Below are 14,762 nucleotides of genomic sequence, written 5' to 3'. Positions count from 1 at the left end.
CCGTTTTTTGTCCTTTAACCAGATAAGGTATAAAATCTCCTCTAAATAAGGGTACGTAGAAGAAAAGATTGTACCCGACAGCTGTGCAAGGTATCACCAAAGCACACTGACTTCATGGTTGTTTCTTACCATGTCTTAAATTCATACATCTTGGGAGTAGATTAGAACAGTGTTTCTCAACCTTTTTTTAATAAAAAAAATAAGTACTCTCAATACCTACTGTTTTCAGACACACAAAATCTTTTCTACCATTGTAACACATTTGTTTAAACAACTTAATTGTAGCTGTGTGGGTGATGACATTTTTGGGTGTAAAAAGTACAAAAATAATAAAACACTGTAAAACTTAAAACAAAAAAATCAGTTTTCTCCAAATTTCAGTTGTGTTGACGTACCCCCCAGACTTCTCTTGAGTACCCCAAGGGTACTTGTGCCACTGGTTGAGAAACACTGGCTTAGAACATCTGGTACCTTTTGTCTTGCCCTTGTACAAGCATAAGTATCTGCTCAGTAGCCAGGGACAATATATTTTCTTCTGTTATTCTGGTGAACAGAGATCTTGCATTCATTCTTTAAAAAGCCTCTTTTCTTACATCTATGCAAGCCCATAGGGCCCATTAAAACATTTATATTATACATCTTATTACAGGTATTATCATGGATACAAAGCATGTACAATTATATATGTATATTACCCACTTTATATTTTCTGAAAATGTAGCCCACAGCATTAGCTAATGTGGATCCACTTAAACTTAGAGGTTTTGAGGATAAATAAATTAAGTCCTTCACTCTCTTCTGGAGGCGCCTATATAGGTTTCATCATCTTTTTTTTGTCTCGTCTTTTTCTATTTTAAAACCTTGAGATAAGAACTATATACAGTATTCCTGATGCAATGTAAAGTGTTGTTATAACATCTCTTATCTGACAAGAAAAGGACCTTCCAATATATACCCATCCATCTATCCTCTTTGCAGCTGCACTTTGCTAGGAAGTCATACATTTTAATGCTCATTGATCCCTAGCTCATTGATCCCCAGCCCGTTTTCCCCCCTTATCCAGATTATTAATATTTATTATTAATATTTGTAGGATTTTCAAAAGCATTCTGCAATGGCCTAACTGTTCTATTGACTTTAATGGGAGCAGAGCTAGGTAACGCTGGAGGGCTTTTGAAAAGATACACAACTCTCGCTATGTAAAATCCATAGCTAGAATTGGCATGCCTTAAGCCAAGCTTGGCACCATCTTCACAGAGGTAGGCTGACAGGAGCAAATGTTCCTGTCAGCTTCTCTTACCCATCATGACTGCCAGAAGTACTGGAACTGGCCAGACCTGCCTCAACATTTGATTTAGCAGGTCTTAAGTAGACCTGCTAAATCAAATACCAGAAGATCAATTTCTGACATGGTAAATATAGATGCAGCCTCGGTGTCAAAAGTGTGCGAGGTGCTGAAAAACAGTCTGCTAAATTGCATCTATGTTGTATTTAACTCCCTTCCTCTTTTGGCTCTGTTTTGATCTCTCTACTCTTTCATACATCGTAGCGAGTGTGAACTAAAGAACAAATTTCAGAACTGTTTAAATAAAGCAATATATACATGTGATGGGTGCCCTCTCAGAGATGCATATTTAATAGTAAATAGACTATGGGAGATTATTTGTCACAGGTTAAAAAGAAGAAGAGAACATTTTAACTGGTAATGTAAGTTTAAAAAGTCTAATAGAACATGCTTGAGATTATGCATGCTAAGTTTGTTGCTTGGAATATGATGAAAATGAAGAGGACTCAAAGACAAGCACACAGTAGGAAACAATATTAAACAAGGTAGACTAGGAAAGAATAAAAAAAATCAAATATGGAAAGGTCTTGGGTTTAATAATATTTCATGTAAAAAGAGCTGTGGGAGCAATGCAGACACAGAGCACAATTAACCTGGTATTTCCTTGCTTTTATAGCTTTGAGTGGGTGGATTTTGCCTTTAATTAGCCTTAATTCATTTGTAATAAAGTTTTGCTTGAGTGAATTAGATATTTCAGTTTATCCTCACATCTTCATCACTCCTGAATGTATTGGTGGTAAATGGTGTAATTTGCTTTACCTGACGGCGCTTAAAGTGTGACTATATTGGGAACATTATTGCAATAGCAGAGGAGGAGATAAGCTGACCTCTGAGATGTTTTATTCATTTAAGACCCAAGAGCTGATTCTAGTTATGCCTCTATCTGATAGAGTTCTGTGCCTGGTGTGGGTTCCTTCCACGGGCAAGCTGGCTTGGCTCTGGTGACTAGCATGTTAGAAGAAAGACCCAACCTTCTTTTCTTATCATATCCTTCCCAGCCCCTCGGCATGAGAAGGGGACTAGCACCCCTTGGTGTTGGAGGGAAAAGGTTAAATGTATATATATGTCATTTTGAATGTGATTGCATTCTTGGACTAGCAAAGGGACAACCTGCCCTCTATCTTGGCACCCCTTCTCCTTCAAACTTTTGGTGCCATTTTTGAAGTTGGTGGCACCAAAATGAAGGAAAAGATGGGAACTGTAGTGTCTCATGGTAGTAAATCTGCCTAGCAACCAGAGTGCATATAAGGAGTGTCTGTCACTGTGACAGGGCTCTATATCTCTGGATGCTGTGCAAGCAGGTCATCCCAGTCATGCACAGAGTCCCTCACACTGTGTACCAGCTTAGCTTAGAGTCAGAGCCCTGAGGCAATTACATCTATTAAAGTCCCTTTATCTTACCTTCACTCGCCCATTACACCATCAGATGGGGTTGTGTTTGCACACAGTATGCAGGATGGCGTGATCAACAAGAGAAGTCAGAAGACATTGAACTGAAGAAGATCTGCTAACTTGGCCTGAGGTTCCTGGAATACAATGCCTGGTGTTCCTGTGTTCTGCTATCCTGGTCCTCAACAGTGTCATCCTATTGGCTACATGACCTGGTGTTGGCTATCTCTGGTTTCCTTGTGAATCCCATTTGTAAGGGTTTGGGCTTATTGGATTCATCCCCATTGCTGCCATCTGTGCCAATAACTGAGCTGTTATTATATCTGGAGGGAGTCCTTGTTTGTCGTGTTATCCCTAATAAACATCTTGTTGTTTTCCACCTTAACCTGCCTGTGTTTTAACTACACTACATACCACTGATAGATTTAGAGAGAGGGGTACTGCAGATAGCATATCTTCTATGAAGTAAATCTTAGATCTAACAGTTTGGGGCTAAGATTGGAGGTTGCTCTTCTCCCTGTGCTGTGCCCTGGTATGTATGAACCAGTAGTCCCCTTGCTCATTTGTGCAGCAGCATAAGGCTAATGATCTAGTCCTCTCTTTGGCGCACACTTAGCTAAATGGCAGCAGGAGATGAGATACATTGGCTGTCACAGCAATTAAGTTCCCAGAGGGTCACTTGGGGGATCTTTGGGTGGGGGTGCATTACCAGTCTACTTCCAATGCCAAGAACTTGAAGTAGCAGCACTGGGGGTAGGTTCCAAATCTTGCTTAGGAACCACTGTGTTAAGTATTTTATGTCTGAGGATCTGGACCCTCAAGGATTTGTAAATTCTTTGCTCCTTGTGGTTGGGAAGGGCCTTGACTGTGTGGGCAGTGGAAGGGCAGGGCTCTGCCATCTACACTGGAATAAAAGACCCATGGCGAAGCTGTGGCTGGCCCAGGTCAGCTGACTTGGGCTTGTGGAACTTCGGCTGCAGGGCTAAAAATTGTTGTGTAGAAATTCGGAGTTTTGGGCTGGTGTCCAGGCTCTGGGAGGTTCCATCCTCTACTTACAAGTCAGAGGCTCTTTTGCTGCTCAAGGTTCCCTTTGGTAACAGGCCAGTTATTGATCCAAATACATAGTGAAGGTTGTTTTGGGGCAGGATGAAGGGGATTAGCTTCTGGTAGGGATTGATTTCTTGGGGTGGGGAATGGGTAGGTGTCATACACTGTAAGGGGATGTGTAGGCCCCCAGGTACCTTGAAGAGAGGGGTGAGGGCAATGAAGGAATCTCAGGGGAAGGCAGAAGCTGAGTCAGCTGGGCTCAGGTACGACGTCACTGGCATCAGTATGCACGAGAGCTGGGAGGGATAGAAAGAAGGAAACTCTCCCTGAGACCTCTATGGAAAGGGCTTGAGACACCTATGTCAAAGGACCCTGCAAGCCTTATCTGCATTGCTTTTAAGCAGTAATACAGAAAGGCCTACGTATCCTTGCGTTACCTTCCTCTTTTGAGAATGAAGGGTATGTACATAGTCCAATCCCATTTTTCATGCAAAAGAGAAAAAAAAGTCTTTGTGAATCTTACATACAGGTGTGGGGGGCCTTTCTCAAAGGGCTGGAAGCTTTCGATGGAGGTATCCACTGCAGGGAGTCTCCCACACTTGGTCCCAGGGAAGGGGCTGTGTTTATATCTTTTTTGGAACATCCTGGAAGGAAAGGGTGCCTCCTGATACCCTGTCTTTCTGCATGTGGACGGGGAGCAAAATGAGCAGATAAAAGTATGGCGAGTCAGTGCCTGCAGATCCAGCAGCAGCACAGAGGACACAATTGGTCTCATAATGCCAGAAAGAAATGCATGTGGCTAGACAACGGGTTTATCAAATGCTTTGTTGTGGTACAGATATTGTACCTACTATATATTCTGCATTCTGTACATTCATAATTTAGTGGAAGGGGAAAAACCTTTGTCTTTCTCATACCACTATGTATAATGACCCAGAACCTCAGGTGAGCCAAGGAATGCACATCAGAACTCCGGAGAGAAGGTGCATCAGCAACGGCAAAATCCACACTCCTAAATTGTCTCAGTCTAGTGTCTGGGGGAAGTTTGAACAGCTTAAAGACTAGACAAAGTTAAAATGGCTTCTAGTGGTCCTAAAGCAATAAGGAATTACAGGGGTTCAGGGATTACTTGGCCAGATCTCTCATGCCTACTCACATCTCCTGGGGCAACAATCAGTGTGTGTGACATTTCAGGCAGTATGCTGGCTCTGTATCAAGGGAACATCACAGGGTAGAGGTGATCCTCCCATGGCTGATTATGCCAGCTTTAGGTTTGCTTTTATGCTTTTGGCATGATGCAAAGCAGCCAAGAACATGTGCCCTGAGCTAAATCCCTCCTTGAATCAGCCAGGCTGATCGTGGAATATGCTGCACAAGTCAAGATATAAATAAGCACTGGGTGTACATGCTTAAGCTCCAGAAAGGACTTCATAGAAACATATTTGTATTAGTCTAAACTGAGGAAAGATGAGCTGTTAATCTTTGCTTTTCAGAATCAATAAATCCAGTGGCTGTTTACTGAGCAGTTGCATCACTGTGCTGACTTTGGGCTACAGACAAACATTTAAAAACTTTGACCTCTTAAAAATTTCTTATTTCTTTAGCAGACACCAGAGTGGAACAAGTCATAAAGGTAACATGAAAAAGCTATACTGATAAGTTTGATTTTGTTGACAGGCTATTTTACATTTGCATAGGGGTATTAGGGTATTTCAAATGGAATTAATCTTTATAAGAATGTAAGTATTTGTTTTCCAAAGTCAAGTAATTTTAAGGTATTCTCTCAAACAATGTTTAGCAACTTTTGGGTTGTCTAATTTATTTGTGATGGTTTGCCTAGATCAGATAATACTGTGTCCATTTAGCAACATAAATATCTACAATTTGAAATAATTCTGCACAAGAAAACAGTAACTTCCCCCTTGAAATCAAAAGAGAAGTGGTTTTAGAATATACCAGTTATGAAACATAAAAGCCATACTCCAGGAGCGGGCAATAATTTTTGATGGGGGGGCCACCCCAGGAATTTGGCTATTGGTCGCGGGCCACACTGTTCCATGATATTAATAAAGGAGATGCAAGGGTCTGGGATGGAGGCTGAGTGCAGAAAGGAGCTTGGGGTAAGGGATTGGGATGTGGGATCTGGGAGGGAGCTTGGGTGAAGCAGAAGATTGTGACCTGGGGCAGCGAACAGGAGGGCATGCAGGGTCTGGGAGGGGAGTGTGACTTGAGGTAGGGGTGCAAGGGTTTGGGTTGTGACCTGGGACATGGGATTGGGATGCGGGGTCTGGGAGGGATTTGGGTGCAGGAAAGGATTCTGGCCTGGGGGAGGGATGTAGGAGGAGGGAGTGCAGGGTCCGGGAGGGGGCTGTAACCTGGGGCAGGAGGGTGTACAGGAATTTGAGCTGTGACCAGGGATAGTGGAATGGAGTGCAAGGTCTGGGAGGGAGTGCAGGGGGGATGAAGTGTCTGGGAAGATGTATGGGAGCTGGAGCAGGGGTACAGAGGGTTTCTGTTACATGGGCTAGGAGTGCAGGAGGTAGACAGAGGGTTGGGAGAGGGAGGGTCTGGGGTGCCAGAGGCAGGCTCTGGCTGGGAGAACTTACTTTGGTGGCTCCAAACCAGCAGCCCAGCAGATTCCTTAACCAGGGTTCCTGCTTTCAGGCCATGTGTGCTGCTGAAAACACTGTGAGCCTGAGGGATGAGAGGGGAGGGGCAATTCATATGCTGCCTGTCCTGTAAACAGGCAGCTGCTATTGGCCAGAAACTGGCCAATGGACACTACTGAGGGCAGGAGCAATGTGACAAGCCTTTGCCCCCCTCCTTTGGGCTCTCAGCAGTCACAGAAGCACATGGCCCTACAGCAGCTGGCTTTCCTGAGTGCCTAGTGGGGGTGGGGCAGGCAGGGAGCCAGCTGAGGCTCTCATGCTCCAGATCCAGTGGGGCGGGGGAATGGATCTGATCAGCAGATCATATTTTGCCCACCCCTGCTGTACTCTGGCCTTTCATCTTGTGTCTGTAATTGATTATGAACACAAATAGTAGAATTCAGACCTTGAATTTCTTAACTGGAATGGTTAGATATGCCAGCAGATCAGATAGTTAAATTCTGAAGTATTTATCCACAATCAAATGTGACTATAAATTTGTACTAACAATCAATTGCAGGTACCAAAGTAGATGTTGTTATTGAAAATATCTCTTCATATTTTTATGATGGCAATGTGACACCTGTCAATTTGGGTGTAAAATGAAAATGCTCCTCTTTTATATCAGAAATAGTGAAGTCTATAGCTACATTAGAAATTCTACATGGGACTCCCCAAGTTCTTGATATTTCCAAATTCTTGATATTTTTCCCATAATTCGGATTAGTGGCAATGTTACTTCATGACATTCATTTCTAAAAATGAGCAGTGCCATTTGCTCAGTACAAGACACACACAGAATACGGAAGGAATCGCTGTGCTCTCAGAAGTAAAGTATCTGCTTTAGAGGAAGGTTTTGATTGCTGAAGTTGTTCAATAAATGCATGTTTAACAATGGCAACCAATAGTGTAGTCTCATAATGACAGAATGTAGTAACATGGAAGAAGTTAAATGCCAGCTGGCTATTGATTGTTCTAATTACAGTTGGAAAACATGAATAAGATAACTCAATTCAGATGATAAGAAAGCATAAAACGACTAACCATGAAAAATAATCACATTCAGTATATATAATGAAAATACTATTCAGGGTAACACATTTCCTTGTGCTAAATTATAGCAGAAAGACTGGAGAAGTATTAAAGACTACACAAGTCTGGCATTAAAAACTTCTAAAGATGGAGATTTTAGAAGATGCGAGGAAAATATCTTATTCTCTCCCCCAAGATCTGAAAGGAGAGGATTCTGTCCTCACCCCATCAGGACGCACCCTTAAGACCAGTCTTCCTAGAATAATTTAGCACTCAAAAATGTGTTACCCTGAATGAGCTGGATTCTCAGAGCTACAATAGCACCCTCAGCAATTACAACCCCAGGCACTGCAAGGAATAAGTGGTGGCTGAAAATCCTGGATCACTGGCTCCTCTTCCTTGCCAGTCTCCAAACCCTATGCTATAATCACTTCCAAGGAGCTACTGCTTAGTTGATATCTACACAGAACATGGGTGCAAACCTCTTACACAGGCTCCCTAAATCTTGTCCCTCTATCCAGTAGAGTCATATTAACTATGCATCAGCCAGGCATCTCCTCAGCTATGGAGGAGGTGGCAGTGTCCTTCTCAGTACTATGGTGGCAAACCACTTTTGTGTTCCAAGGCCAACCTAGAGTGAAGCCTTCAGGCTTCTGTACACACCTGGCATTGCCCTCCTCCTCCCCATCCCTCTCTGCTACCTCACCTGTTCTCAATATGAAAACAGCAAATACTGTTTTGGTAACCAAATGAAATGGGTCAATTCTCATTATTGCAGGCTCACTGCAGAAACGTCACTCAAGTAGGTACCGCTGTTCTTCAGGGGCACCGTATGTACTACTATTAGATTATAGGACTGTAGAGGACAAGTGCTAGTGCTTTATAGATCAACTAGAGATGGAGTCCCTGCCCTAAGAGCAAATAGAATCATTGAAGATTAGAATAATAGAATCATAGAATACTAGGACTGGAAGGGACCTCGAGAGATCATCGAGTCCAGTCCTCTGCCTTCATGGCAGGACCAAATACTGTCTAGACCATCCCTGATAGACATTTATCTAACCTACTCTTAAATATCTCAGAGATGGAGATTCCACAACCTCCCTGGGCAATTTATTCCAGTGTTTGACTACCTTGACAGTTAGGAACTTTTTCCTAATGTCCAACCTAAATCTCCCTTGCTGCAGTTTAAGCCCATTGCTTCTTGTTCTATCCCCAGAGGCCAAGATGAACAAGTTTTCTCCCTCCTCCTTATGACAGCCTTTTAGATATCTGAAAACTGCTATCATGTCCCCCCTCAATCTTCTCTTTTCTAAACTAAACTTCCAACTAGGATTGGAAGAGACCTCAGGATGTCATCTAGTCCAACCGTTTTTTCTAATATCCAACCTACACCTCCCTCACAAGTTAGACAAGACTTCCCCCAGCTCATAGTTAGACAAGAACATAAATGAAAGGAGAAGCTATGAGGAAACAAGGGCATCCCTACGGCTTTGTCTATATGAAGGGTTTTTGTGCAAGAAGCTTTTTGCGGAAGAGATCTTACGCAAAAACGTCTTGCACAAAAGCGCATCCACACCTCAAAAGCACATAGCAAAAGCAATGTGCTTTTGCACAAAAGAGCATCCATGCTGCACCTGTGCTTTTTTCCGATAGGCTCTTTTTGTGCAAGAAACCCCTGTTGAGCGTCCACACACACCTTTTTGCACAAGAACTCTTGCGCAAAAAGGAGTTATGCCTTGTAGAAGGAGGTTTAGCTACACCGCAAAAAGCCCTCTATTCTGTCGATTGACTGTCAATTTTTTTGCACAAAAATGCGTTTGAGGTGTGGACACTGCATGGGTTTTTGCACAAAATGTTTTGTGCAAAAACCCTGCAGTGTAGATGAAGCCTACATGTATTTACCCTCCTCAAGCTGGCAAGAGCATGAAATATCTGCACAAGGAATAAGTGCTTACACCGCGTGACACAAGAACTATTGGCAGACCATTCCACCTGGCCCCTAGCCTAGCGAGTGGTTTGGGATTCACTGATTATTCTAAAATGATTGTTGGTATAGTGTTTAGCTACAGACCAAGGCTGGGTTCCAACCCTAGACGTTCATTTCCCTGCATATGAATGACAAGGGGATTCACCCTGAAGGAGAGTAGGAAATGCTGCTCTTACGTACCCTTCCTTCTGATCTTTGCAGTGAAATATCAACTTTCAGTCAAGGCTTGTGGTATGGAGGAACCTCACCAATGACAACTGCTTAGCTATTGTGGCTGATACAGTGCATTCGCTAGATCTCTGGGCTATGCTTGCTCTCTTGTTAACATTATCTCTCTTCAAGTTCCAACTGAGGGGAGATCAACTAGCACTTGATTCTCCCAGAAGATTTCCCACCTCTGTGAACATCCTACCAAGTCTATGCTGCACAAATAGACATGGACTTCTTCCAGGGAAGAGATTTTATTTTTTGCACAGCAACTAACACAGTGTTGTCACTCCTCTTAGGTACCTCTGGGCTTTACTGTTATTATTAAAAATGATGTTTGTGCTAATTAATAGGTGAACATTGATACTATGCTGCACGAAGGTAAATTAAGAAATCTACTATTTACAGCTTTGGAAAATGTGGACTGTTTTATTTATTAAAGTTTGATTTAACTTTCACACCTAATCATATTTTTGTTTATCTCAAATATTATAGATGCATATCATAAATCAATAGGTATGGTAAAACATATTCTCAATGTACATGGAGTCATTTTCCTTCAAAAAGTATATAACCTACTCCTGGAGTCTAAATTTTCTCTGATTGCTGAGAAGCCTGGATGAAATTAATGAAATGAGAAGTTATTCTGAACATGCTCCTTTTCATGTCTCTTGTTTCTTCTTAGAAAAGAATAGAATAGTTTACTTTGGTTTTAGAGGAAAGATGGCTGCTCACCTCAAAGGAGAAAAAACTCAAGTTTTACCTGACTTTCTACACCTGAATGACTTGGCATGTGAAGTTGTAGGAGGAAAGGTAAATGTACACAATTAAAAAGACAAATTGAGCTTTTAATGAAAATTATACTTGATATTTCTACAGATATTTCCTACTGAGGATCTAAAAGGTTTTTTTTCAGACATCAGTGAATTAAGCCTCTCAATATTCCCATGTGTTAAATATTATTATCACATTTTACAGATGGGAAAACTGAGACAAAGAAATTAAGAGATTTGCCAAAGGCCACACAGGAAGCCTTTGGTAAACCAGGAATAGAACCCAAAAGTCTTAATTTGCAGTTCTAAGCTTTGAACACAAAGTCTTTCCTAGTGTTCAAATTCTGAAGATTTAGTCAAGAAAAAATTTGACCTAAGTAGGAGCAATCTAATGAAAAAAGTTAAGATGCACTTACTGAGATGCAACCATACTGCAGCAGAAAAAATTATTAATAGTGTTCAGGTTTGCTGGTTTCCTATGTTCCAAAGAAAGGCAAGTCAATGGAAATAGTATCAGTGATGCATTGTGATAAAGAAGTAGAAAGACAAAAAAGAACTCCCAACTAATTCTTCTCTATAGCAGCAAAAGTGGCGCTGATAACAATGACTCTCTTGCAAAAATTTATTTCCTACCAATGCAAGATAAATAGGTTGCTAATGGTTATTTTCCAGAACATGCTTCATATTGCTAGTATTACCAGTTTCATCATTTGGGTCAGCAACAATCCATATTTGCCCAAGGCAAAGAAGGCACTTGTTCCTTGTCAGTCTTGGAGAATGACTTGTAAAAGTACATATAAAGGGAAGAATCCTTCATACCCCACATCTCATCGCCCCTATCAAAGCAGTGTTCTCCTCCTTTGGCAACTATCAAAAACCAGTCACTATAGGAACACCTAAAAAACTCAGAAGTGGTTATTGTTATATTTGCCCAGGGTCAGCTGACTGGAAGCATCACAAGCAATATGGAGAATGCAGGGAATTTGTATATTCTGACAACTCCACACTGATGTCAATGTGTTAAAGTTGTATACAGAATCACATTGATTGAGACACCAGCTAGTTCTTTCAATTTTCTAGTTAAATATAAGTTTTTTCATCTAAAACATTAAACAATTGGTCTTAGTTTCTAAATGAATTTGGAGGACAAAAGTCCCCTACACTACAGTTAAAGTAACTTTTTTCTCAATACTGGATGAAGGGTAAAGAAAAAGGTGCTTTGCTGTAAAATAAACCATGTCTTAATGTCTCTGAGGCTGGGAGTAACTATGGGTGTGTCTAGATTACAGGGTTTTGTCGACAAAAGTGGACTTTTGTCGACAAAACTAAACCTGCGTCTACACTACCGCTGAGTTCTGTCGACATAACGTTGACAGAACTCGGCAGTTTTGTCGACGCTGATAAACCTTATTTTATGAGGAATAATGCCTTTTGTCAACAGTTCTGTCGACAGAAGGCATTATTGCATCTAAACTGTCCTTTGTGTCTACACTGCCATGTCGACAAAGCAGCTTGCTTTGTCGACAGAACTGAATGTAGTCTAGACGCTCTTTGTTGACAGAAGCTTTGTTGACAGTATCTGTTGACAAAACTTCTGTCGACAAAAGCCTGTTGTCTAGACGTACCCTAAGACTCTCTTAAGAGCAACTGCTTAGTTACTGAGCAGTATTATTGAGACCTCAACCTCCTCATGATTCTGACGGACAACTCATGGGTGTGAGTTGACCAGTTGAAGCTCAGCTGCTCTTGTTGCCCCCAACCTACTGTCTGGTATGTGGGGGCCAGATAATAGTAGTTTACTTGGTGAAAAATACAGCATGCTGGCAACACTACAGTGTGTCTGGATATGCCCTAGTCAATGTTTTAATTTGACTTAGTTAAAAAAGAAGGTTGTACCATGGGGCTGGTGCATCTTACAAACTAATGAGCCCCTAGCTTGTTATTGAGTTAAAGTCTCTTCAGTGGCAACTCAGACGGATGGCCCTGAAAATACCAATGGTGTTAGTCAGTGATTAAAAAGGTAGTTTGTCCACTTGTTTTTCTGCATTAAGTCATATGAATCTGTACAGCAATGCTGCTAATCTGAAAGTTTAGAGCCACTCAAGAAGGTGGAGATTTTTCAGGTATATGCAGCATGAGTTATGTATAACGAAAATTAAATAAACCCTTTCTTATGTCAGTAGGTAGAAATTTTGTAAGTAAAGATGTGGAAAGAAGTGTAAGGCCCTGATCCTCAAGCAAACAAGTGAATTCAATAAGGTTCGATGCATGTTCATTTCAGGATTGGCACCTAAAATAGAAATGTATACAATCATTAAAAAAAAATATTATATGTATATGTCTATAAGCCTTTAGGCAACATAATATTTTTTTTACTGGATAACTTAACACATTTCACTAGAAAATGAAATAAAACCATATACATTTATAATTATTATTTTTATTTGTTTTTTACTTGTGTAGGTTTTATTTGCAACGGATGATTTTTTTGCTCCTGCAGAGAATCTCTTAAAGGTATGGCAAGCTGACATTTACTGCTTTGGATGGTTTGTCTAGACTTTTAAAGACTGTAGGCTTTAGAGTCAGTGACTCTAATTTATTATCAGAGACCAGGAAGTGGGCAATCATGCCTAGTGGTTAGAGCAGGAGCCAGCAGGCAGAGACTTGGATCAGAACTAAAGACAGAAGTGAAGAATTATTGAAGAGGGTCAGAGCTAGGTTACTTGGAGTGAGGCAGGGCTAAGAACCAGCAAGCACAGGAGCCAACACAGCCATGGACAAATGCTCTGAGCAGCCAATCTTCTGCTGCAGCTATTGGTCTTAAGAACAGGTCTGCTGATTTGGATAGCCAGATAGGTGATTCTGCTGCAGCCAACTGTGATTCAGCTGTGGGGTCCTCTGTTGCTCACTAAGGAGTGGAATTGGCTGGTCACAGTCTCAGCTGCAAGCCCTGGTTTCTGACACTTATTTTGTTTGTACAGTGCCAAGCACTATATCCTGAGCGGGTTGGACTCTAGGCACTGTCACAATATAAATGTTACATTATAATAAATCATCTTTGTAATGTATCAGTGTAATTTCATGTATATGTTACTTGGAAACTACTTCCACTAGCTTTATGGGAAAATTACTTACCTTGTAATTCTGCTTATCCCTTTGCAAGATTCTCTTTCTTGGCTCCTTACTTGAGACTGGTAAAACTTCCTTAGTTGCCTGAGGGCAGTGGGAATGGGAAGAAGCAAAAGATCCCCCCCACACACCTCTTGATCCCATTGGTGTTTATGTGCGGAACATAGCTGTCATCTCTAGAACCTTCCAGTCACATCCTCAATTAGCAAGAAGCACACCAAATAGCATGAAGTCAATCACTGAAAAATTAATGCCTCGGAAAGGCAGAACAATACACATCAGGATGTAGAGATAAACACCACCACCTGAAAATGGCTCTGCAGGAAGCAAACTGCACAGTGTGCACTGAGTATGCAAAAATAAGCTTGCATAGTTATGAGAACATAAGAATAGCTAGGGTGCATCAGACCAACAGTCTATATAGCCCAATATCCTGTTTTCTGACGGTGGCTGGTGCCACGTACTTCAGAGGGAAAAAACAGGGAAATTATTGAGTGATCCACTCTCTGCTGTCCAGTCCTATCTTCTGGCAGTAAGAGATTTAGGGACACCCAGAACACGGGGTTGTGTCCCTGAATATTTTCAGCTAATAGCCATTGATGGACCTATCCTCCATGAACTTGTCTAATTCTTTTCTGAACTCAGTTGTATTTTTGACCTTTACAATTTCCCCTAGCAACATGTTTCACAAGTTGACTGTGTGTAATGTGAAGTACTTCCTATTGTTACTTCATCTTTTGCACCCTGCCCATTAGCTGGTTTTGTCCAGCTCTTGCTTCTCGTCATGAACCTGGATTGCTGTGTGAGGCTGCCTTTTTACTGAGCTAGTGCACAAAAAAGAGATTATAGCTGTGGAGATTTGAGCAGCATGAGGGCTAGTGCCCCACTACCCTCGAGTATAATCTTGTCAGAGATGGAATGTAGCTAGCCTTTCCCTCCACTTGCATTGCCATGGACAGGACTGCTGACAGAGAGAGGTAGGAGAAGGATGCAAAGGGGGCAACTACCCCAGGGGTCCAGTGATTCAAAAGGGTCTGGGGCTCCCAGTCACCACTGCTGCTTCTGATGGCAACCAGAGTCCCAGGCTCTTTATATTGCCATCAGAGAGCCTTAATGGCTGGGGAACAGGGGAGCATGGAACAGAGCTTAGGAGCCCTTGCTGTTCAGCACCTCACTTGGTGGGCTGCTACAGAAACTGTGCC

General features: G+C 41.7%; 1 protein-coding gene and 1 long non-coding RNA gene across 4 annotated transcripts in view; one reads left to right on the top strand and one right to left on the bottom strand.

The window, feature by feature from the left end:
• Positions 1 to 7,556, bottom strand: part of LOC142827782 (uncharacterized) — a 70,776-nt gene extending 63,220 nt beyond the window's left edge. For both annotated transcript variants that reach the window (XR_012902536.2, XR_012902537.2), the window contains exon 1: positions 6,388 to 7,556. This is a non-coding gene — a long non-coding RNA (uncharacterized LOC142827782). The remainder of the gene's footprint in view (positions 1 to 6,387) is intronic.
• Positions 5,284 to 14,762, top strand: part of ALLC (allantoicase) — a 31,332-nt gene continuing 21,853 nt past the window's right edge. Inside the window, exons 1-3 of one of the 2 annotated variants that reach the window (XM_006112062.5) lie at positions 5,284 to 5,414; positions 10,344 to 10,471; positions 12,895 to 12,945. In XM_006112062.5, coding sequence (XP_006112124.2) covers positions 10,382 to 10,471; positions 12,895 to 12,945 — 141 coding nt within the window. In that variant the 5' untranslated portion in view covers positions 5,284 to 5,414; positions 10,344 to 10,381. The remainder of the gene's footprint in view (positions 5,415 to 10,343; positions 10,472 to 12,894; positions 12,946 to 14,762) is intronic. The other variant, XM_089777060.1, reaches the window with a different exon arrangement.

This window comes from Pelodiscus sinensis, chromosome 3, assembly GCF_052426305.1.
Source record: "Pelodiscus sinensis isolate ZL-2025 chromosome 3, ASM5242630v1, whole genome shotgun sequence".
Classification (NCBI taxonomy): Eukaryota; Metazoa; Chordata; order Testudines; family Trionychidae; genus Pelodiscus; species Pelodiscus sinensis.
The sequence above is the reverse complement of the archived record's forward strand: the minus strand, read 5'-3'. Positions and strand labels throughout refer to the sequence as shown.